Here is a 23,063-nt window from a genome sequence, read left to right on the forward strand (position 1 = left end):
TAAATTATATCTTTTGCTGGAAGAAGAATTTGAATATTTAAAGATTTAATAACATTTCCAGAATGAACTTAATTTCTGCATTTGGGATGATATAAAACTAAAAGAAACTGAAATGATTCCAATCTTGCTATTTCTATAAGTCACTTTTCAAAAAAATACTTTACACAAAAGGCACTTTTGCTTCCCAAAGAATGTTACCAAAGGAAACAACCAGAAGAGAAAAATGTCTTAATACTGCAAAAACAATTTTTAAAGAAAGAAGCGGCTTTTCACTAAAACTTGATTCTCCAACGGAACAGGAAAAAGAACTTTTAAAACAATTACCTATTGTTGATTACGAAAATATAATCAAAACATTGGACACAAAAAAAGTAACTGTTCATATGTTATTGGAAAAACTAGGCTATAGTTATCCATATGATTCTAAAATAATTTCAACTTTTATTAATGAAAATGATAATAACATATCCAAGCATCAGATAATTATAATTGGTTACCAACTTTTATCCCTTTGCATGGGTGCTTTTACTCCCAACGACTTTAATTTATTTATGGAATATTTTCAAAAAGTTATTGATTTGCATAATGAATTTACAGATAAAATTAATTCATATTTCTTGATTCTCTTAACCAAGGCTCTTCAAGATTCACATTTTGAATGGACCGAAGATTGTTTTGTTTCAGTCATCAAAATGTTTTTAAATAATTCAAGTCTTGATCTATTATTTTTTGATTCTTTAATTGAAACGTTAGAACTTATTTTCAGTAATATGTATAGTTTTGAAAAATGCAGAAGTTTATCATTTGATCTTATCTATTCCATTTATTCGAATGAATATCCGATTGTAAAAGGTGCTTCTGTTGATAAAATACTTACTATAATCCACCCCTTATTACTTAATTTCGATCCCAAGCCATTAAAAGTGTTTGGTTTTTTGACGAAATTTGAGAGCAAACAAAACACCGAACTTTTTGAGTACATCATTGAAACTTTCTTTTCAAAAGTCAAATCGTCTTTTGAAAACAAAGAAATTGAAATTCACCAATCGAAAAAACTTTTTGATGTTCCCGAATGTAAAGATCAAACCTTTGACTTTGAATATATTGACAAAGATATTTTTCATAATAACTTTATAATTCCTAATGAAGTTATCATTCATAAGAAGGAACTTTTTTCATTAATACCATATGAAACAAATGAAATAATATCAACACTTAAAACATTTCTTGAACAAATGAATGAAACTAATCTTGACTTATTTATTGGTGAAATTAAGAAGAAATTATTCCATAATTCGAATGTACGATATGAAACTATTATAATATTTTTATATTTACTTAATGAGAATCCTCAATTACTTCCACATTTAGAAGATTTACTTTTATCGAATATCATTTTTGATCCAGATTTAACAATTTATGGACCATTTGCATTATGTGAATCTAATAAATCTATTAATTTAATTCGAGGATTTATAATTTCATTTTTACAAAAGAATGATTATAAATTAATTCTGAATTTCATGTTACAAAATAAAGATAAACATTATTTAATAAGTGAAATATTAATGCGTTTACTTATTAAAAAACATATTAATAATGATTTAATAGTACCCGAATTATTTGAACAATTAATTTCGACTTCAGTTTACTTACAAAAAATTAATGCATTAGAAAATGTACGGATATCAGTTTTTACATTTTTATTTTATTTACTTAAAGATCCAAAATTACAAATAATTTGTATTCAATCACAAACTATTATTAATTTGTTATTAAGGTTTTCATATGAAAAAGGTTTAACGAATATAATATTTGAAGTTTTATATAATTTAATAATGAACATTCAACAAAATGATATTAAAAAACTTAAGTTATTAATAAAAGGATTCTTTAATGAAGTTTATAAATGTAAAGAATTAAATAATAAAACATTTGAAGTTGTCACAAAGATTATTGAGTTTAGACCATATTATATAACATATTTTTATAAATTTTTGTTTTTAATGATAAAAGAAATAAATGATGAAAATAGAAAACAAATTTATTTCGAACGAATTTTAACGATGATAAAGGCTACAATTCAATATAGACATAAAGGATTTACACCAATAATTAATAATTTTATATTTAATACATTAGTACAATTAATTGATTATATTACATATGAACAATTATTAAATTTATCAACACGTTCTTATTGTCAAAATAAAAATTCATTGTTTTTGTTTAGAACTCCGATTTTCTTATCATTATTTTTGATTAAATATGGAAACACTTCTGAAATCAAAAAAGTTTTAACTAAATTTTTGGATTTAGCTAAAGATTCTGATTATAATTCACGTGTTTTACATGACGGTAATATTGATTTAATATTGTTAAGTTATTTTGAAAGTTCTGATCATGTTATTACTTATAAAGGAGTTAATTTCAAGCTTAATTTAGATGAACAAATAATAAAAAATATTGTTTTTCCTTTATTACAACAAATATTAACAACAAAATCGAATTATTTAATAGCCAAAAAAGTAAAAAACATAATAATTAATCAAAAGAACATTTTAATATTAAAATTAATATTAAACATCTTAAATTTAAATTCGATAAAACCTAAACAATTAATACCAATTGGTACACTTAAAACTTATGCAGAAGTTAAAGGATTTAAAGGAAAAGATTTCTCTGGGTCATTTACTATATCATTTTGGCTTAAACCAGATACTTCTTTATTATTTGAAACAACAAGTGTTATAAATTTATTTAATTTTTCAAATGATTCATATTATAATTTCTCAATATTAATGCAAGGTTCATCATTAATAGCAACTTTCGAAAATAATAAATCACGAACATTAGTACCATTATGTCAAAAATTAACTTCTAATACATGGACACATTTCATTTTAGTCTTTAAGAATGTTTTAACTAACAATAATAACAAAAGTTGTGAAAGACCTAAAATATTTGTAATTAAAGACTTCCAACGAATTCATGACGCTGATTTTACTATTATTGATTTTAAGAACACGAAATTAAACTTAAAAATTTCGGGAATGAGTCATAATGATAATAATAATAATAAAATATATGAAATTAAAGAAAAGAATAAACAATTTGGAATTATCTCTGATTTTATGTTCTTTGATCATATAATTTCTAATGAAGAAATTAGTCAATTAATGAATTCGATTGGTAATTATCAAAATATTAAAAATGTAACATTTTCAACATCACTTTTTAATAATGAACATGAAAACAAAACGCAAATTATTCAATTCGATGATAATAAAAAACGTCAATTCCAAGTTAATTATATAAAGAATTCATTAACATATGAAACAATATCATTTTATATACCTAATTTTCTAATTAATTTTGTTAAATTATTAAATGATAATAATATAAATCAACAATTTGCATATATAATATTAACAATAATTAAAGAAACTATAAATGAAATTAATTTACCTGAATTACCTTCGTTAATTTCATCGATATTATATAACAACAAAAATGAAAATATTTCATTAAATTTCGAATTGTATAAAACTATTTGTGCAATTACAATGCGAATTAAAGACGAAAAAATCAAACAAAATTGGTTTAAAGAACTTATCATTAATTGTCAAATATGGCATAACTCGAAAGATTTTGATTTAATATTAAATTATTGGGGCAATGAATGTATTAATAATTTTGAAGAACAATTTATAAATACGAATAATGTTTCATATTTTTTATTACATTTTAAGCAATATTTCTTAGAAGGATCTTTAACTTCAATTGATAATTTTATTATATTAATTAAACGATTATTCATCTTAAACACTAAAAAATTTGATGTCGATTTATTATTTTCATTTTTGGAACTTAAAAATGAAAAATTAATCGAAATCACATTAGAAATAATTTTGTCTATTTCTGATTCGATATTAAAACATTGTCATTTTAATGAGATTGATTATGTTTTCCCATTAAATAATAACAATATTAATATAACTATAACATCATTATTATGTTATCATCAATTATTAAAATCGAATTTCCATTTAAGTATCTTCAAATATTTAAGTAAAATGAATATAAGTGAAGAATTACTTAAACAATTGGAGTTATTTGTAGGTGTTTATCCGAATTTGTTTACTTTGAATTGTGCGTTAGCTTTGTTTTTAAATACAAATATTAATATGTTACCACTTGAAATTTCAACTTCGAATGTTTGGTTTATATTCCCGATTTTACTTTCTTGTAAAAATGAATTTAAACGTAACGAAATAATTCGATTTGTTGTTAATAATTCGGATAAATTTGATATTAATTATTTGATTTATTTTGTGATGTATTTATATATTAAAAATATTTGTGATTTTGATTTTTATAAGGATTTAATTAATAAGTTATATAGTAAATATAAAACTTTCGATGATAATAAAATTTATGATTTATTATTAAATATAATTTCAACAATATTTTTACATCCGAAAAATAATAATTATAATAAAGAATTACTGAAGTTATTGAATGTTAATGAATATGAAAATATAAATGAAAATAATAAGAAAATCGAAATTAATGATATTTATGAATTAATACTTTTAACAAATGACTTCTTAAAGGAAGAAAATAAAATTAATTTTTATTATTTCTCAAAAGTAGAAAATAATAAAATTTTCGAAAGTGAACTTTTCGATAAAGCAAAGAATTTGATCAAGATTTTAGAATCGAAAAATTATTTTAATGATCAAAATAAATTACAAATCCAAAATTTGATAAATTATTATATCGATAAAAAACATTTTGAAATAATTAAAGATTTTGATGAATATAATTCGTTAATTAAAAGATTTCGACGATTTTATAATAATAATTTTAATGAAACTTTGAAAAAATTGTTTTCCTTAATTAACGGAGTATTTGTTACACAAACAAATTCTCCAATTTCAATATTAGAAGATAACATAAAGATTAAAAATGATTTCATTTCATTGGATAATATTAATGATAATGAAATCTTTAAGTTTTATGTTAATTTCATTCCGTTGTTACATAAAAACAAAAAAATAAATTTCAAAAATTCCGATTTTATAAATTATAAATTTAAAAATTTGTATCTTATAAAACATAATGCTTCTTTAGAAATATCATTAAAAATACAAAATAATTTAATGACATTTAAGTCTAAATCTGAACATATTAATATCAAATTAAATCAAATTAAATTTTTGATTTATATAAATTCAAATTCGTTTTTGATTTATACTTTAAATAATAAAAAAAATTTAATCGATTTTACTGAATGTCCAATTTCAAGTTCAAAAGATTCATTGAAAAATAAATTTACTGATAAATGGTTAAATAGAAAAATTTCAACATTTAAATTCATTTGTTTATTAAATGTATTAAATGATAATTCGAATGAATTTTTATTCCCATTCGACAAGGAGGACGTTAAGATTGACGACTTTTTCAATAGTGATTCGGAGGACGTTTATAAACGTGTTCAGCAAATAGAAAAAGATGAAGAAATCGGTTATTGGATTTTAAAGGCATTTCATAAGTTATTAAATGAAAAAACTCTGAAAAGAAAATCTCATATACAATTGCCAAGCTTTTCATGTCAAGATGTTATGAAAATTAATAACCAAAATATTATATTTGCCAATACTGTTAATGATAAACATGCGTTTTGCGTCGTATTTGAAACTGGTGATGTTTGCTTCTTTAATATTAGCTTCTTTAATAATAAGCTAAACCTTAAAGTGAAGAATAATTATCTCATTGAAAACATCAAAAATTACAAATTGTACTCCGCCTTAAATACTTCGTATGCAATCAGTGATAAAAATATTATTATTCTTGAACCTGATGGAAAAAAAGTTATCAATTCATTATCATATAAATCTTTTATTATGAGCGAAAAAGTCTTTGTACAAGATGAATCAACAATATCACTGATGAACATGAATTCGATTTTCGAGTCACAAAAGATATGTAATATCAGTCATCGAATTACATCATTAGCAACAGCAAAAGATCTTTTATTCTTTGCCATTGGGACAGAGGACTGTAATGTCATAGTTAAATCTATGATAACTGGTAGAAATATTACAAAATTTGATCTTGATAATAATATCCCAACAAAAATAATAATCACCAAAATCTGGAAATTCATAATCGTTCAAACTCTCAACGACAGATTATTTGTCTTTGATGTTAAAGGTAAAAAGATTTGTGAAGTTTCTAATTTCCCTGAAATTATGCATTGGTGCACATTTTCGATTGATAACATCACTGACTATGTTGCTTTCGAAGATACAAATCATAACATATCTTATTTCGAAGCAATCAATCCGAATGATATTCATCAAATTGAAAAAGTCGTAGCAAAGTGCATTTCATTTGATGAAGCGCATAACTCAATTGTTGTCATACAACCGAACAGAACAATAACTTTTCTTCCACTAGAGAAAACATCAGAAAAAATTTAGTAAAAAAAATGGTTTACAAAAAGTGTCTTTTAACGTTCTCTAATGTCGCAACAAACTTTGGACTTCGTCAGTCAAAGAGATTTGTTTTTCTTTTCAATGAAGTTGGATATCTCTTGTTTTATTTCTTCGAATGGTTCTGTGTTTTCATATTGGGATAAACTATTTTCGTTGATAATATCAATTGCTGCTTCTGCGACTTGATCTGGATTAGCAAATGTTAGTGATGGGATTTGAGGAACAATAATTCCACAAATGTAATCAACACTTTCGAGAAATTCATCTGTTGTATTTTCACCAACAATCTTTGCAAAGCAAAGAAATCTTGCATTAAGCAATGGTATTTTGTATTGAACTGATTTTAAAATTAAATTTTGAGTTTCAATAAAATCGTCAAAATTGTAAAGTCCATCGCAAAGGTAAACAAATTCTGAAATAGATGGGTAATGACATTCATGATATTTAGTTGATATCAGTAAACATGTTGCTGAAAATAGTTGAATTTTTCCAATAACAACTCGATTGTCATGAAAATATTTATCAAGGAGATATACAGCTGTATTAAGTGATTCATAAGACAGGTCAAAAACTTCAATTATTTCTATGTACCATTTGATAATTTTCTTTCTTTGAGATTCATTTAATGTTGAATATGAAAACATAGAGTGAGTTATATTTTTTCCTATTTCGACGTATATTTGTGTATACTCATAACACGGCTCCAAAAATTGGAATGAATTATCTTCCATAAGTTTAATAACATCAAATCTTGATGAATTATTTAAACGGTTGTATTTGGTGTGCCCCAAAAAAAAATGATGAAAATTAGTCCCATTAAAAAAAATAAAACAGAAACAACACAGCCTCGAGTGATAACTACTGTTACTTTAAACCCTTGTTATGATAAGACAGTCACAATTCCAAGTTTTACTTATGGCGGAATGAATCGTATCCAAAACATTACGATTGAATATGCTGGTAAAGGTTTCAATGTTTCCAAAGGTCTCGCAAACCTTGGGTATCAAACTATAGCTACAGGTTTTATTCATTCATCAGATATTGATGAAGCTTATGGATCGCTTCTCAATGTTACACCAGACCCTATCATATGTCCTGGTAGTGCCCGTATTAATACTAAAATATATGACATATCTAAGGGCATTACTACAGAACTTAATGAACCTGGAAAAACAGTTGATTCCAAAACTATCACTCAACTTACACAAAAAATCCAAACCTTATCAGCACGTTCATCTGTTCTTATTTTTTCTGGAAGTATTCCACCCGGTTGTAAAGATGATATATATAAAGAATTAATACAAATTTCCAAACGAAACTGTCGATTTATTGTATTAGATTCATCATCCAATCCACTTAAACTTGGGATTGAATCACTTCCAAACATGATCAAACCGAACAAAGAAGAACTCGAATTGTTAATCGGTAAAAAATTGAATTCGCTTAACGAAATCAAAGATGCAGCGCTTGATCTTGTTCATCATGGAATCGAAATTGTATGTGTAACACTTGGTTCTGAAGGTGCAATCTGTGTAACAATGGAAGAATGTTTGTTTGCACCTGCTGTAAGTAACATAAATGTGAAATGCACTGTTTGTGCCGGCGATAGCTTCATTGCAGGCTTCTGTGTTGGTGTGGTGAATAACTTGAGTAAAAAGGAATGCTTCAAAATGGCTGTGGCGGCCGCTACAGCAGCTGTGGTACAAAGCGGCTCGGCTGTGGTGACGAAGGAACTGATGAACGAGTTCTTAAATAGGGTCGAAATAAGGAATATATAAAAAGGAATAAACGATTTCTCAGTTTTGTATAAGATTTGAGTAGGCATTTCTTCAGAGATGACGCATCCAAATCAGGATTTGTTTCTAGTAGGAACTAAGAAGATCTGTTTAAACAGATTCATAAAATTTAAGAATGTTGTTTTTAATTTTTTTAGAGATTTTCAAGATCATTTCTTTTTGTTTTAAAATAACATCTAATTGAGAATTTGATATAACATAATTTGAATGTATTCATATACTAAAAATATGGTTTGTCTATCTTTTGTTGAAGAAAACACGGTAGTAATTACAAGCAAAATTTCTCATGTTTGAATTTTTGATTTAGGTCAAATCCATTTGGATTTTCTTGTGTTTGTACTGTACTGTTCAATATATTTTGGTTTACCACTATTTTGATATCCTTTTAACTCTAAATTTAGAGATATTGTTGGCATGTTATTTGCTTTTTAGATATTCATTTGGTAAGACTTGTTTTTCATATTGAATTGTTCTTAGAATATTTATCCTCTATTTTACCAGAAATTACCTTTTTCCTATATATATATATATATATATATATATATATATAGTTTTGTTTCTAGTATAAAATTAATATTTACATAATCGTTGTAATATTTTAAAGGATATAAAAATTAATAATTATCACCAATTATTACGTTTCGAAGAGATGCACAATAGTTCAAAATTACTTGAATTACCATCAAAAATTTCTCTCTTTATATATATGGTCCTAACCAATAACTATTAGCTTGACCTTGATATGGTTTTGGTTGGTAATTTCTATATTTTAAAAAATATTAATCAAATTCCTTGGATTATTAAATTAAGAATTAGAGTTTTATATTTTCGAAATTCACAATCACATAAATTTGATTCTTTAAATTCCTTTTATAATGAAATTATGATTAAAATTCTCAGAGAATAATTGATAATTAATGTTGACATAGTAAAAATAAATGAAAACAGATCAATATAAAATGATCTTTTATTTTATGATCAAGCTTCCAATGATTCCTTCACCGCACATAAATAGTTTTTACATGATTGTTTTTTTAAAAAAAGCATTTATATATAAAATCTGCAAATACATTTTTGATTAAAAAGTAGAACTAATTTCAATTTTTCTTACTCGTTTACTGGATATGCTTTAGGAATTAAATCTATAAGTTGATGATTATTTTCTTTTGTTGGACACTCCATATATGAGAAAGCATTAATTTCTGCTGAAATTTGATTTGGTTAGATGGAAAATCCTTCAGATGTTTTCATATTTGTTCTAGCATTTTGTTCCAAGAAGAATAACCGGTGGGATATTTTGAAAATATTTTTGGGTTCAACATATATAGCGGATGTACATAAATGAACCAATATCAAAAAATACTGAAAAAAAGAATTAATACTTTATATTGGAAAATCACGTTTTCTGCGTAGTCCTATTGTAGGGACACATCTAGTGGGATGTGTACCTGGATATCAACATATTTTTGGAGATTTGCATTCAATGATCACAAAGTAATCGACAAGTTAACTCAAAACATGATACAGGTTTGCTTTTCAACATTATGATATCCCATAATTAATGTTTTAATTTCTTTTGATCCATTTTAGGAATTTTCGTTTTTTAACCGTTTTGCCTCACAACTGTATTTTGCGGCACTTTTTAAGTCGATGAAGGGATGCAGCTCCCCCAAAAAAAACATTGCTGACGTCGAAAAAGAATTTATTACCCACACCAGTAGTACAAATGCCAGATCGTTTAAATTATGCTGTTGTTGTTATAAGAATAAATTCAAACATTCTGAAAAAGATAAAGATAAGATTATTTTAGAAGACATAAACACATCAGAGAAGATGCTTGTTTTAGACTTAGACGAGACTCTTGTTCATTGTTCATTTTATCCACTTGATTATTTTGATGAGCGTACTTCAATAATGATCGAAGGTGTACCTTATGATATATATATTCAAAAAAGGCCGGGAGTAGATGAGTTTCTGAAATTTGCGATGAAGAACTTTATTGTTGTTATATTCACAGCATCTCTCCCACAATACGCCAACCCAATAATTGACATACTTTGTCCGAATTTGCCTCAAAGTCAGCGACTTTTCAGAGACAAGTGCACTTTTTGTGATGGATTGTACGTTAAGGATTTGAAAGTTTTCCAGTTCCCTTTGGAAAAGATTATTATCATAGATAACAACCCTTGTTCTTTTATGTTGCAACCTGATAACGCTATATTAAGTATAACGTGGGAAGGAGATAAAAATGATAATGAATTAATGGATACAATTTATGAAGTGCTTCGAAATTGTCTTAATGCTAATGATGTGAGAAACGTTTTAAGAAAAAGGAAAACTTTGTAGATATTGATATCATCAATATAAGATTGTATGTGCGTGTTAAGTAAATTGTTTATAATAGCTTTATTTTTTTTCAAGAAATAATCAGCTATGTAAATTTTCTGTGTAAGCTTTTAAGTACATATCAGATATGAGTTCTGAGTGCAGTAAAGTATAAATAACAATCTATTTGAGAAATGATAAAATCTTTAAATCCTTTAAAGGTAAAAACAAATCGTTTTAATAGATAAAATGAGATATCTCCTTATCATTTTAACCTATCAAAAAGAAAAATAGAGATTTTCTATATAAATTTTTTTTTGCTTTTTCAAATTATTTTAAAAAGATAATAGACACAGCGCATAAATTCCCATTGATGTGGATGTTAATCTTCAAAAAGAAAAAATATTTTTTCTAATTTAACAAACCCCAGTCAATCAAATAACGTATTAAATGGCGGAAGAAGAAGAACACAAACAAAAACTTACAACAGAAGAAGAAGTTCGAGAACTTAGTATTAAAAATACACGTAATTTATATCAGCTTTTAATTACTAAATCAAGTAAAGAAATCAAGCAACAAAAAAAATTCCAAGATCGTGATTCACATTTTGGAACAGAAGGACTTATAGAACATCGATCATATAAAGATTCGAATTACGAACTTAAATATCAAATTCAAGATATAGGAATACAATCTTCTTCAATGACAAAAGAAAATCAAGGCCAAACTCGATGGATACGACAAGTTAATTCTAATACCCAAAGTAAATATTTGAGTCTCACTGACGAAGAAAAACAAAAAATTCTACAAAGTGATGAATTTTTAGAATTTGTCCATAAAGTTACAGATCGAGTATCACCAATTTTGACATCCAATTATTTAACTAATTTATTTGAAGATGAATTAAAAGGAATCAAAGCCATTGATATAACCTTAGTCAAAAGTTTTAGTATTACACAACTTCAAGAATCATTTATATTAAAAGATGCGCGTTTTAATTATAAAATCAATTATATAGACTGGATGCCAAATCATGATAACGTATTAGGTGTTTCATTTTCACGTGTTAATGAATACGAAGAATATTTAAATGAGCGTAGTAAAGGAAGCATTGAATATATATTTATATGGAACTTCGAAAGTATTTTACATCCACAATATATATTAGAGACGCCATCGATAGTGAACATCTTTAAATTCCATCCGCAGTTAGAAAACATTATAATCTGCGGCTGTTTTAATGGGCAAATATTATTATTTGATTTAAATGATAAGAACACATTAGTTAATCAAGAACTTCGTAACAATTATTCAACAGAAGATTCATTTAGTCAAATATATCATAGTAAATATAGTAGTTTTTTAATATTAGCAACAAATTTATCTACAAAGAATTCCACCGAAATAATTACTGATCTTCAATGGATCGAAAATCAACAACGAATTACACGTATAGGAGAAATAGAAACTAATGAAACGATTACCGAATTTATTACATTATCTATGGATGGCCGATTAATTATATGGGATATTAACTTTGAGAATAATCATATTCATTCTAATGTCGAGTTATATTTACCAGGCTCATCATTAATTAATGAATGGACTCCGATATTTACAATGAATTTATATAAGTCGCAACAAAATAACATATTAATTCCAAGTAAATATTTCCAACTAAAAGTTAATAAAAAAGAAGAAATAACTGGAGATATAAATGTTATTACTGACGAAGGGGAAATTATAATATTTAATTGGCTTAATGGTCAAGATCGCACTATTTTAGGGAGACAAAATCCACAAATATTAAAACGAACACAAATATTATATCATAGTGCAATTAATTTTATAATTTCTCCATTTTTAAAGAAGTTTTATTTATGTTGTGATCAATCATATATAGTATTAATATATTTATCAAAAAATATCGAAGAATTATATCGAAGTTCAATACGGAATTCGAATATAACATGCGGAATATTTTCGCCAAGTAGACCATCGATATTTTATATCGGGAAAGAAAATGGAGAAGTTGAAATATGGTCATTATTAGATAAAAGTTATGAATGTTTATTTACTCAATCTTTATCAAGTCATAAAATAACTTATTTAAGTTTTAATAATAATAAACAAGATTTATTATCTGTGGGATGTAATGATGGGTCTATAATTATATATAAAATTCCTGAGTTTTTATTAAATAAATTACCAAACGAAGAAAATAATTTAAAGGATTTCATAAAACAACAAAGAAATTATTATAATCAAACAGAAAATAGATTCTCAATTAGAAATAGTAATAATGATAATAAAAATAAAGACGAAAAGGATCAAAACGTTGAACAAGAAAATAAAGAGAATCAAAATGAAGAAGAAGATGAAGCTGATGATAAAATAGATCAAGAATTGGTACAATTCGAACGCGAATATAGTAAAATTTGTAAAGAATTCGAAATTCTTGAAAAAGAACAATTTAATTATTAATAAATGTTTTATTAAATATAATTTTTTTCATTAAAAACTTTTTTAGACACATTTATTTTCTTTTCGCAAATTTGTATCTATATACCGTTACTTAGATATAAAATTATTGGAAATTTCGACAATTCATCCATATATATCGGACATTCTACAATCTTGATATTACAAATATGTAGTATACATTAGTGATTGATTAAATTAATATTTGGGTAATAAATGATCGTTTAGCTGAATGATTAGTAAATTTGTGTTGAAATTGATCGTCTTTAATTGATTCCCAATTCAAAAAACCGCTACGATGTGAGGAAAAATCAATAGAAATACATATTTTTAATTGGCACTAATGGTGGGCCTATTATTATGTTATCTCATTTATACAGTAAGAGATTTTCATTTTAACTTTTTTGAATTTTCAACTTTTTCACTAGTTTATTTTAATCAAATTTGAGTTGATATATCCGTGATGAAAATTTTCCACATGAAACCAAAGGAACATTGCGACTGGGAAACACTTCTATCAATAAATCAAGCAATTTTTAGTTTGAATGAAGAAAATTTCTCTAGATCTTTAGGTTTAATAACCCACAATTATGATGAAATCCATCCTTTATCTTATGATTTAATGATTATTCAAATGATATATTATTCCTTTGTAATTAAAAATAATAATGTTGAAATATTTTTTAATATTATAAAGGAAATAAGAACATTTGAAGAGATTAATAAAATCAAATCTAATATATTTGATATATTTGGGCAATTTCTTAATAATAAGCATACACATGAATCATATTATCTTCTTGAAGCTATGATTGAACGTGATTTTCTTGAACCAAACATTGTAAAAAACAACAATAGTGTTTATTTTGTACATTATATGTCTAAAGAAGAATTAGCAATCCTTTTAAGGAAATATGGTTTTGTAAATTATGAAGAACTTTCAAAGAATGATTGGGAGCTTCATAAGAAATATGTCAAAGAAGGAGTTAATCCAAATGAAATAGCAAAAATAATTCGAAATGATGAAATCGAAAAACTTCAAGAAATATCATCACAAAATGAATTCGATTTTAATCAAACAATTGAACCATCACTTTATGAAAGATGTTCATTTATTAATCAAAGAAATGTTACACTAATTGATTATGCAGCATTTTTTTCTTCTGTTAAATGTTTTAAATATTTACTTATGAATAATGCTAAAGTAGAAAATACAGGTAAGTATGCAATTGCAGGTGGAAACGAAGAAATCATTCATTTATGTGAACAAAATCATTCAACATTTATAGATGCATATGAAACAGCAATTGAATTTCATAGAAATGATATTTTTCATTATCTTTATGAAAACAAATTAGAAGAAATTAATAATTTAGAAGAATTAGGATAGCTTTGTGTTTTATATCATAATTATGAAATATTTTCATTTTTACTTAAAGAAGGAATCAAAATCAATGATGATATTATTAATGAAGCAGCAATTATTGGAAATATTTTTTTAGTTGAATATTTTCTTAAAGAGCATTCTATTTCGCCTGATATTTTGGTATATTCAATTAGATCAAGAAATATTGAACTTATTGAATACGTTTTAAAACAAAAAGGAATTGATATTAATGCTAAAAATATTTATTTGTTTTATTTGATATTTATTTTGATAATTTCTTATTTCAAAATAAAATTTGGAAATTATTTAAATTATTTTGGACGGCACTTATTAGAGCATCTTGGAAAGGTCATACAGAAATAGTTAAATTATTTCTTGAACAAGAAGGAATTGATATTAATTCTAAAAATATTTATTTGTTTTATTTAAAATTTATTTGAATAATTTTATGTTTCAAAATAATATTTCAAAATTATTTAAATTATTTAGAACAGCACTTATGTATGCATCTTCAAATGATCATACAGAAATAGTTAAATTACTTCTTGAACAAGAAGGAATTGATATTAATGCTAAATATATTTATTTGTTTTATTTCATATTTCAAAATATTATTTGGAACTTATCCAAAATATTTGAAACAGCACATATGTTTGCATCTAGATATGGTTATACAGAAATAGTTAAATTACTTCTTGAACAAGAATGAATTATTACCAATAGTAAAAATATTTATTTGTTCTAATAATTTGGTATATCAAAATAAAATCTAGATTAGAATATCTATTAAAGAAGGCATAGATAGGATTAATTTGATAAAGCTCAATTACATAATTCTAAAAAACATGGGTAGCACAATCTCATTTTTTTAACATTGTGTGTTAAAATATTCATTTTGATGAATTATGAACGTCTCTTTAATCCGTCTCTATAAAAAATTCCATAAAAATTTTAATATTTATCCTGATGAATTTATTTTCCCTTTGTATGAAAATAAAAAACCTGATTAACTAAATGACCATTACCACATTATCAATAAAATTTGTGAATTATCCAAAAATATAATTTATTCCACAAATACTTGTAAAAAAATATACATAAAATTATATTTACTAATAAATAACAAAACAATAATTTTAATTTCTTTTCTTTTTAAACTTTCTTTCTTGTTCCCATACTCCAGCATTGTACGATTTCTTTGTAAAAGAAGAAAGCTGTGTATCATAATAACCAGGACCGATTTCATCCATTTTTCTCTTTTTCTCATTTGAACTTTTTGGGAAAGAAATTTTAGTACTTTTATTAATTGATCTATCGATCATATAATGATCCGGTGGAGGAGCGCAATGATCAGCTCCATTTGATACCCAATCACCGATTTCTTTATATCTTGTATTTAATATTTTTATTGATTTATTATTATTATCAATTTTTACATTATATTCGGCAGGAGAAGGAGAGTCATTATTTAATGTTTTCATTCGGACGCTTTTATCCATAAACGCAGGACTACTTTTATTCTTAACTGACTCGAAATTATTACTCGAAATGTTATAACTTCCAGGTCCAATATTTTCATATGTTTCATTTGATCTTAGCTTATGATTTATGGATTTACTCTTGAATTGATACGTTTCTGGCCCATTTTTTGCATTTCGATTAATGGTATAATCTGATGGACCTGGAAATTGTGAATCGATTTCTTTATGAAATCGAACATCGCCTGATCCAAATCCAACACCGGGGAAAATATGTTGTGATTTATTATGTGTGGTTTGATATGATGTCGGTGATGGTGTATGTTGATCATTGACAAATATATCGCGTTTAGATTTTGATTGAAATACAGAATTAGGACCATTAGGCACTTTGTAATGGACAGGAGGTGGAAGATAATCAACAGAAAAAGACTGTTTTGGTAATGGATATTTATCTTTAATAGTAATTGGGAGTTTTGTGTTCTGTGAAAATTGGGGATGATACTTATCAGGCGGCGGAGCTGACGTTGTACGACACCAGTAATCATGATTTTCTTTCTCATGTGAAAGAATTTGGGATTTTCGAGAATCTGATTGAATATTTGGATTATATGTACCTGGTCCAATATCTGCTGGAGAACGGTCTGTATTCTTCTGAACAAAACAACCATTTTCATCAAGATAATTACATAATGGTGTGGATGATCTTTTATGATTGATTTTTTTTGGATGATAAGTTGGTAAAATTTGTTTTTGATGGTGAGTCCATTTTTGTAATTTACCATATTCTGTTGGTGAAGGAATATTGTTTGAAGAAAAAATCGAACGTTCTGTTTGGGATTTAAAAACGGAATTTTCTCCTCTATAAATATTTTGTTTTTCAGTTGTATTGTAAAATCCAGGGCCAGGTGTATTAAATTCTTGAGTTTTTAATGTAATTCTTTGTTGTTTTGGAATTGTTGCATATTTTAAATTTAAAGAATTATCTCCTATATTATATGATCCTGGTCCAACATTTCTTTGTGTATTTTTATTTGCTAAATTAAATTTCCGGTTCGAACTTTGTTTCCAAGTCATTCGAACCGCTGCTGCATAACGTATTTCCACTTTTCTCAGCGGGTAATTCAGTTTGACGATCAAATCTCTCAAACGACTTTTACTGATAAGCTTCTGAAAATTGGAAACCATTCCGATAACAAAACCGCTAGAAAGGAAAGTTGTACCTAAATGATTTCTATTACATTTCCATTAATTTTTCTTCCTATTCTGACATTATCAGCGGAAGAAAATTGTTCATACGAATATTTTGATCAGATTTATTTAGGATCAGATGGTTATAATATTTCAGATTCAAATTATTATTGTTATCAACCATATGGATCAGAAGAATATTATCTTAGAGGTACACGATTCACAGTGCATTCAAATACAAGCGCTATAACAGGAAATCTTACACTTAATTTTCGAACATTTCAGATAGTTAGAGTTGAAGTTTACATGCATGCTCTTTTACCTTATCAAGAGGCACAAAAACTTTTGATTGTTAGCGAAGGTCGACTTGATATTCAAGATGTTGAAGGAGTTCAATTATCTTATTTTTCAACAAATGCTTTAGAAGTTAATTATCAACCACAAAGGCCAACAGTATCTAGTTATTGTGTATGTCTAAGGTCACGTCTTGAATCATGTAAACAAGAAGAATCATGTTATTCTGTTGGAGTTCCAATTGAAAAATACTATCAAACACAAGACAAAAATCTTGGAAGACTTATAGCAGAAGATCCAGCTCCAGTTGTTAACATTTATTTCCCAGATAATTCTGGTATAGCCGATTATCGATTTGATTTTTATCGAAATCTTATTGGATTTCCAGAAACAAAAACAATCAACTTTAGGTCATTCCAAACCTCTGCTTCTACCTCTCTTAAAGTTTATTTTAGTCAAACTGCCACAAATGATTATCCCATGAAATTAAATTTCTTAGGTATTACAAAACTACGTATCAAAGACAGGGACAATGTAGCCTTATCTCTTGAAGATATGAAAGTAGAACAACTTACATTAGTTAATACCCGACTTGAAGTTAATAGTGGTGAAACATTAACTATCCCGACATTAGTTGGCGATTTTAATTCTTTAGGAACTGGTGTTGCAGGTACAATCAGCATTACTAAAGACCTTTATATAAATGAGTCTACAGCGAGTGACTTAAGCGGCATCACTCTTCAAAAAGGTTCAACTTTACATCTATTCAAAATCTCTGAATTCCCGACCATTCAAATTTTCAGTGACCACATTCAATTCAGTAATTCTAATGAACGTACTATGATCGTCTCATCCACAACACAATGTAATTTTATCTTTCAAGATTCATCACCATTAAGTGAAATCCCTATTTCTATTACAAATGAAGAAGCACCAACTACATTTCAACCTAATATTACATTTTTAATTAATTCTAATATGATTATTTCATTTAGTCAACATGAAAACAATAATGAAAACATCCAATATACCATTATGTCACAAACGATTTCGATTCGATCCATCTTTTTAACAATGACTGGTTCATATAATAACTTAAACTTTGTTGGGTTTATTAATATATATTTAATGTCTATTGAAACAGCCGGCGGATTTTTTAATGGAGTTGTTGAACGAAATGTATCATATGCGATGTTAAATTGTACGAACACTAATTTATCGATTACATTTAAACCTGATAATATTATCAACATTAATGAGAATGATATTCATATTACTGTTGATACATTTTATATTGCATCTACAGCACAAAGTATTGAAATGGAAGTTGCAAATGGTGTTACCGAATTTATAAACTTAACATTTTTAATTGAATCTGATATAACTATTTCATTTGATCAGTCATTTGAATCAATAACATCAGATACAATTAAAAACATACAAATTTTACATTTATTCAACAATTTATTAATGACTACAACTGGTTCAGTAGTACCATTAGTTGATGTAAATGATTCTGTTTATAATGTATTATATGAAGGTACATTAACTGATATAACAATTTCTCCTTCAACGAATTTCTCAAATTCTAATTTTAGAACAGGTCCAAAACTAAACATTAATTGTGAATCAGGTAATATATTAATGCCACAATCATCCATTCTTGCAAAAAACTCAAGTTTTACATTAAAAGATGATACTACATTAACAATATTATATAAGAATTCTTCATTAGTATCATATTCATTTGAGAATGGTAATGTAATATTTCAACTTGAAGAAAACTCTACAGTTAATAAATTCGAATCGAACTCATTAATATTAACAAATACGAACATACAAAACACAAACAATTTACCATATGTCGTTAAAAATCTTGAATTTAGTCTTTCGTCACTTAATGAACAATCATTTCCATCATTAACAGTTAAAGAGCAATGTTTCATTAATGATAATACAATTACTTCATTAACATTTGGTAATTATTCATTAATTGTAGCAAACTCTAATACTAAATCACCAATAATATATAAAGAACAAAATGGTGTCTTTAATATTAATACAAGTTCAAGTTCATTAACACTTTATTCATCTGAAGAAGCGTTACCTAATAATGTAAATATATATTTAACAGAAAGTAATAACATACAATTACATTTCGATAAAAGTTGGTATCGCTCTTTAATTCCAAATGATTTCATAATAATAACAGACGCAACAAATGTCGAAGTATCAACAGATTTATTATATATGCCAACTATAAACATTGTAAATTCGGCTGGTCAACAAATACAATTCACTGCAACTGAACATAAATCTGATTATACTGCGAACCTCGCGTTTTATATATTCATTGGCATTATCGGAGTATTATTTGTGATTTCATTGATTTTATGCTTTTGTCGAAATGAAGAAATGGATATCTCTTCATCAGATGAAGATGACGAAAGTATTATCATTAACAAAGAAACAGATAAAAAATCTGAAGAAGAATCTTCAAGTGATAATAAACAAATTGAAGTCGTTGATAATCAAAAAGATACAAATGTTAAACAAGAAGAAAAGAAAAATAATGCAAAAACAACTGAAAACAATATTAAATCTTCAAGCGATGATAAAGAACTTAATACAATCGTCGAAAATCCGGACTCAAGTACTTCAACTGATAGAAAAGCTAAGAAGACAAAGCCAAAGAAACCTAAAGCTAAACCTAAAGCTAAGCCAAAGCCTAAACGAGTAACAATAAAACCAAAGAAAGAAAAGTTCGATGATGAAATCAAGCAAAGCGAATCTTCTTCTTCATCAAGTGATGACGAAGAACTGAAAACAATTGCAGAGAACAGCGAATCGAGCGAACTGAATCAAGTTAAACCCAAAAAGAAGCCACGTCCAAAGAAGAAAGAAATGAAGAATAATAACAATGCTAAAGAAAAGAAGACTTCTTCAAGCGATGACGAAGAACTGAAAACAATTGCAGAGAACAGCGAATCGAGCGAACTGAATCAAGTTAAACCTAAGAAGAAGCCACGTCCAAAGAAGAAGGAAACGAAGAATAGTAACAACAATGCTAAAGAAAAGAAGACTTCTTCAAGCGATGATAACGAATTAATAACTATCGCCGAGACAAGTGAATCGAGCGATTTAAAGAAGAAACAGAAACGAAATGACAAAGAACGAACAAATTCGTCGTCATCTTCAAGCGATGATAACGAATTAATAACTATCGCCGAGACAAGTGATGACAACGAGTCAACGTCAACTGGGTCTTCGTCAACTGAAAAACCTTTGGTCGATAGTGAGCCACATGATAAAGTCAAAAGAACGCCGGTGAAAAAGGACCAGAAAAAGAAGCCGAAAAAGGTGATAAAGAAAAAGGTGAAAAAGCCGAAGAAACAAACACAATGAAATGTGATATGAAATATACTATGGAATTTAAGCAAAAATAGTAAAAAATTTTTACATGACTTTGTTGCCGCAAATGTATAAACATAAAAATTCTTTTTCTTTAGCGCTATTGTGCGGATCCTTCTTCGTATGAGAAATGTTCTTTGAACTCTTTCCAAAACTGGATTAAAGAACATTACAATTCCAACAAAAGAATTCAAAGATGAAGCATCTATACATGGTAAATCATTACATGAAATTATAATTCCTGAAATATCTTTGTTTTCAATTTGTAATATTTTTTAAAAGTTTAATGTGTCTTGATATAAAATATGATATTGATGAGTTCGTAATTGAAAAATATCACAAAACATTCAATAAAGGAAATTTTATGTAACTAACTAATATTTGTTCTTCTATTTTATATATATATATTAAACAAAGAAATGAAAATATTCAGTTCATTTCTTCTTTAACATTTAAATAAAACTTTAGGATCAACATTAAGATATTCAATGCATCCATTTTCTTCCTTATTTATATTATTAAAAGTATCGGAATTGTTTTTCATTCTGAAGAGTTATGTGTATGAATTTATTGCTGATATCAGAAGTATTTGATGTGATTTGGTGTGAATTATAATGTTAAATCCATTGATCTTCATCTTTTTGAATCAAATTTTTAATATCTTTGTCAACGCTCTCTCTTCGTTCTTTTCTATTTTCTATGTTTGCATCAAATGTCTCTATGTCTGCACTTGATTTTGTTTTGTGATTTCGTCGAATTAAATATATAATAATTCCAACAATAACAAATATGATAAAAATTGATCCGCAAATAATTCCAATCAAAATTGTTGTAGAAATTTCATTATTATTATCTTTATTAATATTAATCTGAGAAAAAAATGTGTTAAAATATGAATAAAATTTGAAATATGTAGAATATTGAACAATGACATAATCATAATAAATAACATCTGTAGAAATATAATAAGAAATTGAATTATGAAATGAAAGTGAAATCGTGCTTTTCAAACATATCGTATTAATGGAAATCGTTTGTGTAAATATTAATGAATATGTTAATGTGATAGAATATGTTAAATTATCATCAAAATGATATGAATCTGAATTAGTAAATGTATTTGATTGAGAAAATGTATTCGATTCAGAAAATATATTACTTTGTGAAAATGTATTTGATTGAGAAAATGTATTTGATTTAGAAAATGTATTCGATTGAGAAAATGTATTCGATTGAGAAAATGTATTTGATTCAGAAAATGTATTCGATTCAGAAAATGTATTACTTTGTGAAAATGTATTCGATTCAGAAAATGTATTCGATTCAGAAAATGTATTCGATTCAGAAAATGTATTACTTTGTGAAAATGTATTCGATTGAGGAAATGTATTTGATTTAGTGAATGTATTTGATTGAGAAAATGTATTTGATTCAGAAAATGTATTCGATTGAGAAAATGTATTTGATTCAGAAAATGTATTCGATTCAGAAAATGTATTCGATTCAGAAAATGTATTACTTTGTGAAAATGTATTCGATTGAGAAAATGTATTTGATTGAGAAAATGTATTCGATTGAGAAAATGTATTCGATGAAGAAAATGTATTTGATTCAGAAAATGTATTTGATTTAGTGAATGTATTTGATTGAGAAAATGTATTTGTTGGTGGGATGCATTCTTCAATAAATGTTCCTTTGAATACTTCGATATTACCAAATTTTACACCATTATATGATGCAGGTACCAGAACATATGGAATTTTAATAGTAGAAAATGCATTTTTAATTGTTGGCGATTCATTACCATTAAAATAAACACATTTAAGTGAATCACAATTAGTAAATGCATACTCTTCAATTGTTTTAACATTTTCTCTAATAATAATTGTTTCTAAATTAGAACATGAATGAAATGCATACTCTTTAATTGTTTTAACATTTTCTCCCAAAACAATTGTTTCTAAATTAGAACATGATTCAAATGCATGTTCTCCAATCGTTATAACTGAATTTGATGTTGTAAATGAATTTGTTAAATTTCCTGGTGGATAACAAATTAATTTTTCAATTTTTTTATCATATAAAATTCCATCATTTTCATAATTAGAAAAATATAAATTTTCTTTGGAAACATAAATAAATTGAAGTTTTGAACAATATAAAAATGGATTTGTTGATATTGATGTTACTGATTTTG

The 23,063-nt window shown here is 26.1% G+C and overlaps 2 protein-coding genes across 2 annotated transcripts; both read left to right on the plus strand.

The window, feature by feature from the left end:
* Positions 1-7,426: 7,426 nt before the first annotated feature.
* GO595_003801 (1-phosphofructokinase) lies at positions 7,427-8,281 on the plus strand (the record flags this gene model as incomplete). Its single annotated transcript, XM_067916862.1, has 1 exon — positions 7,427-8,281. The coding sequence occupies one exon, from the start codon at positions 7,427-7,429 to the stop codon at positions 8,279-8,281; it is 855 nt and encodes a 284-aa protein (XP_067776088.1).
* A 9,186-nt stretch (positions 8,282-17,467) lies between these two features.
* Positions 17,468-20,860, plus strand: GO595_003802 (uncharacterized protein; the record flags this gene model as incomplete). The annotated part of the gene is made up of 1 exon (XM_067916863.1): positions 17,468-20,860. The coding sequence occupies one exon, from the start codon at positions 17,468-17,470 to the stop codon at positions 20,858-20,860; it is 3,393 nt and encodes a 1,130-aa protein (XP_067776089.1).
* Between the last annotated feature and the right edge of the window lie 2,203 nt (positions 20,861-23,063).

The sequence above is a fragment of the Histomonas meleagridis genome (assembly GCF_020186115.1).
Source record: "Histomonas meleagridis strain 2922-C6/04-10x chromosome Unknown contig_23, whole genome shotgun sequence".
Classification (NCBI taxonomy): domain Eukaryota; phylum Parabasalia; order Tritrichomonadida; family Dientamoebidae; genus Histomonas; species Histomonas meleagridis.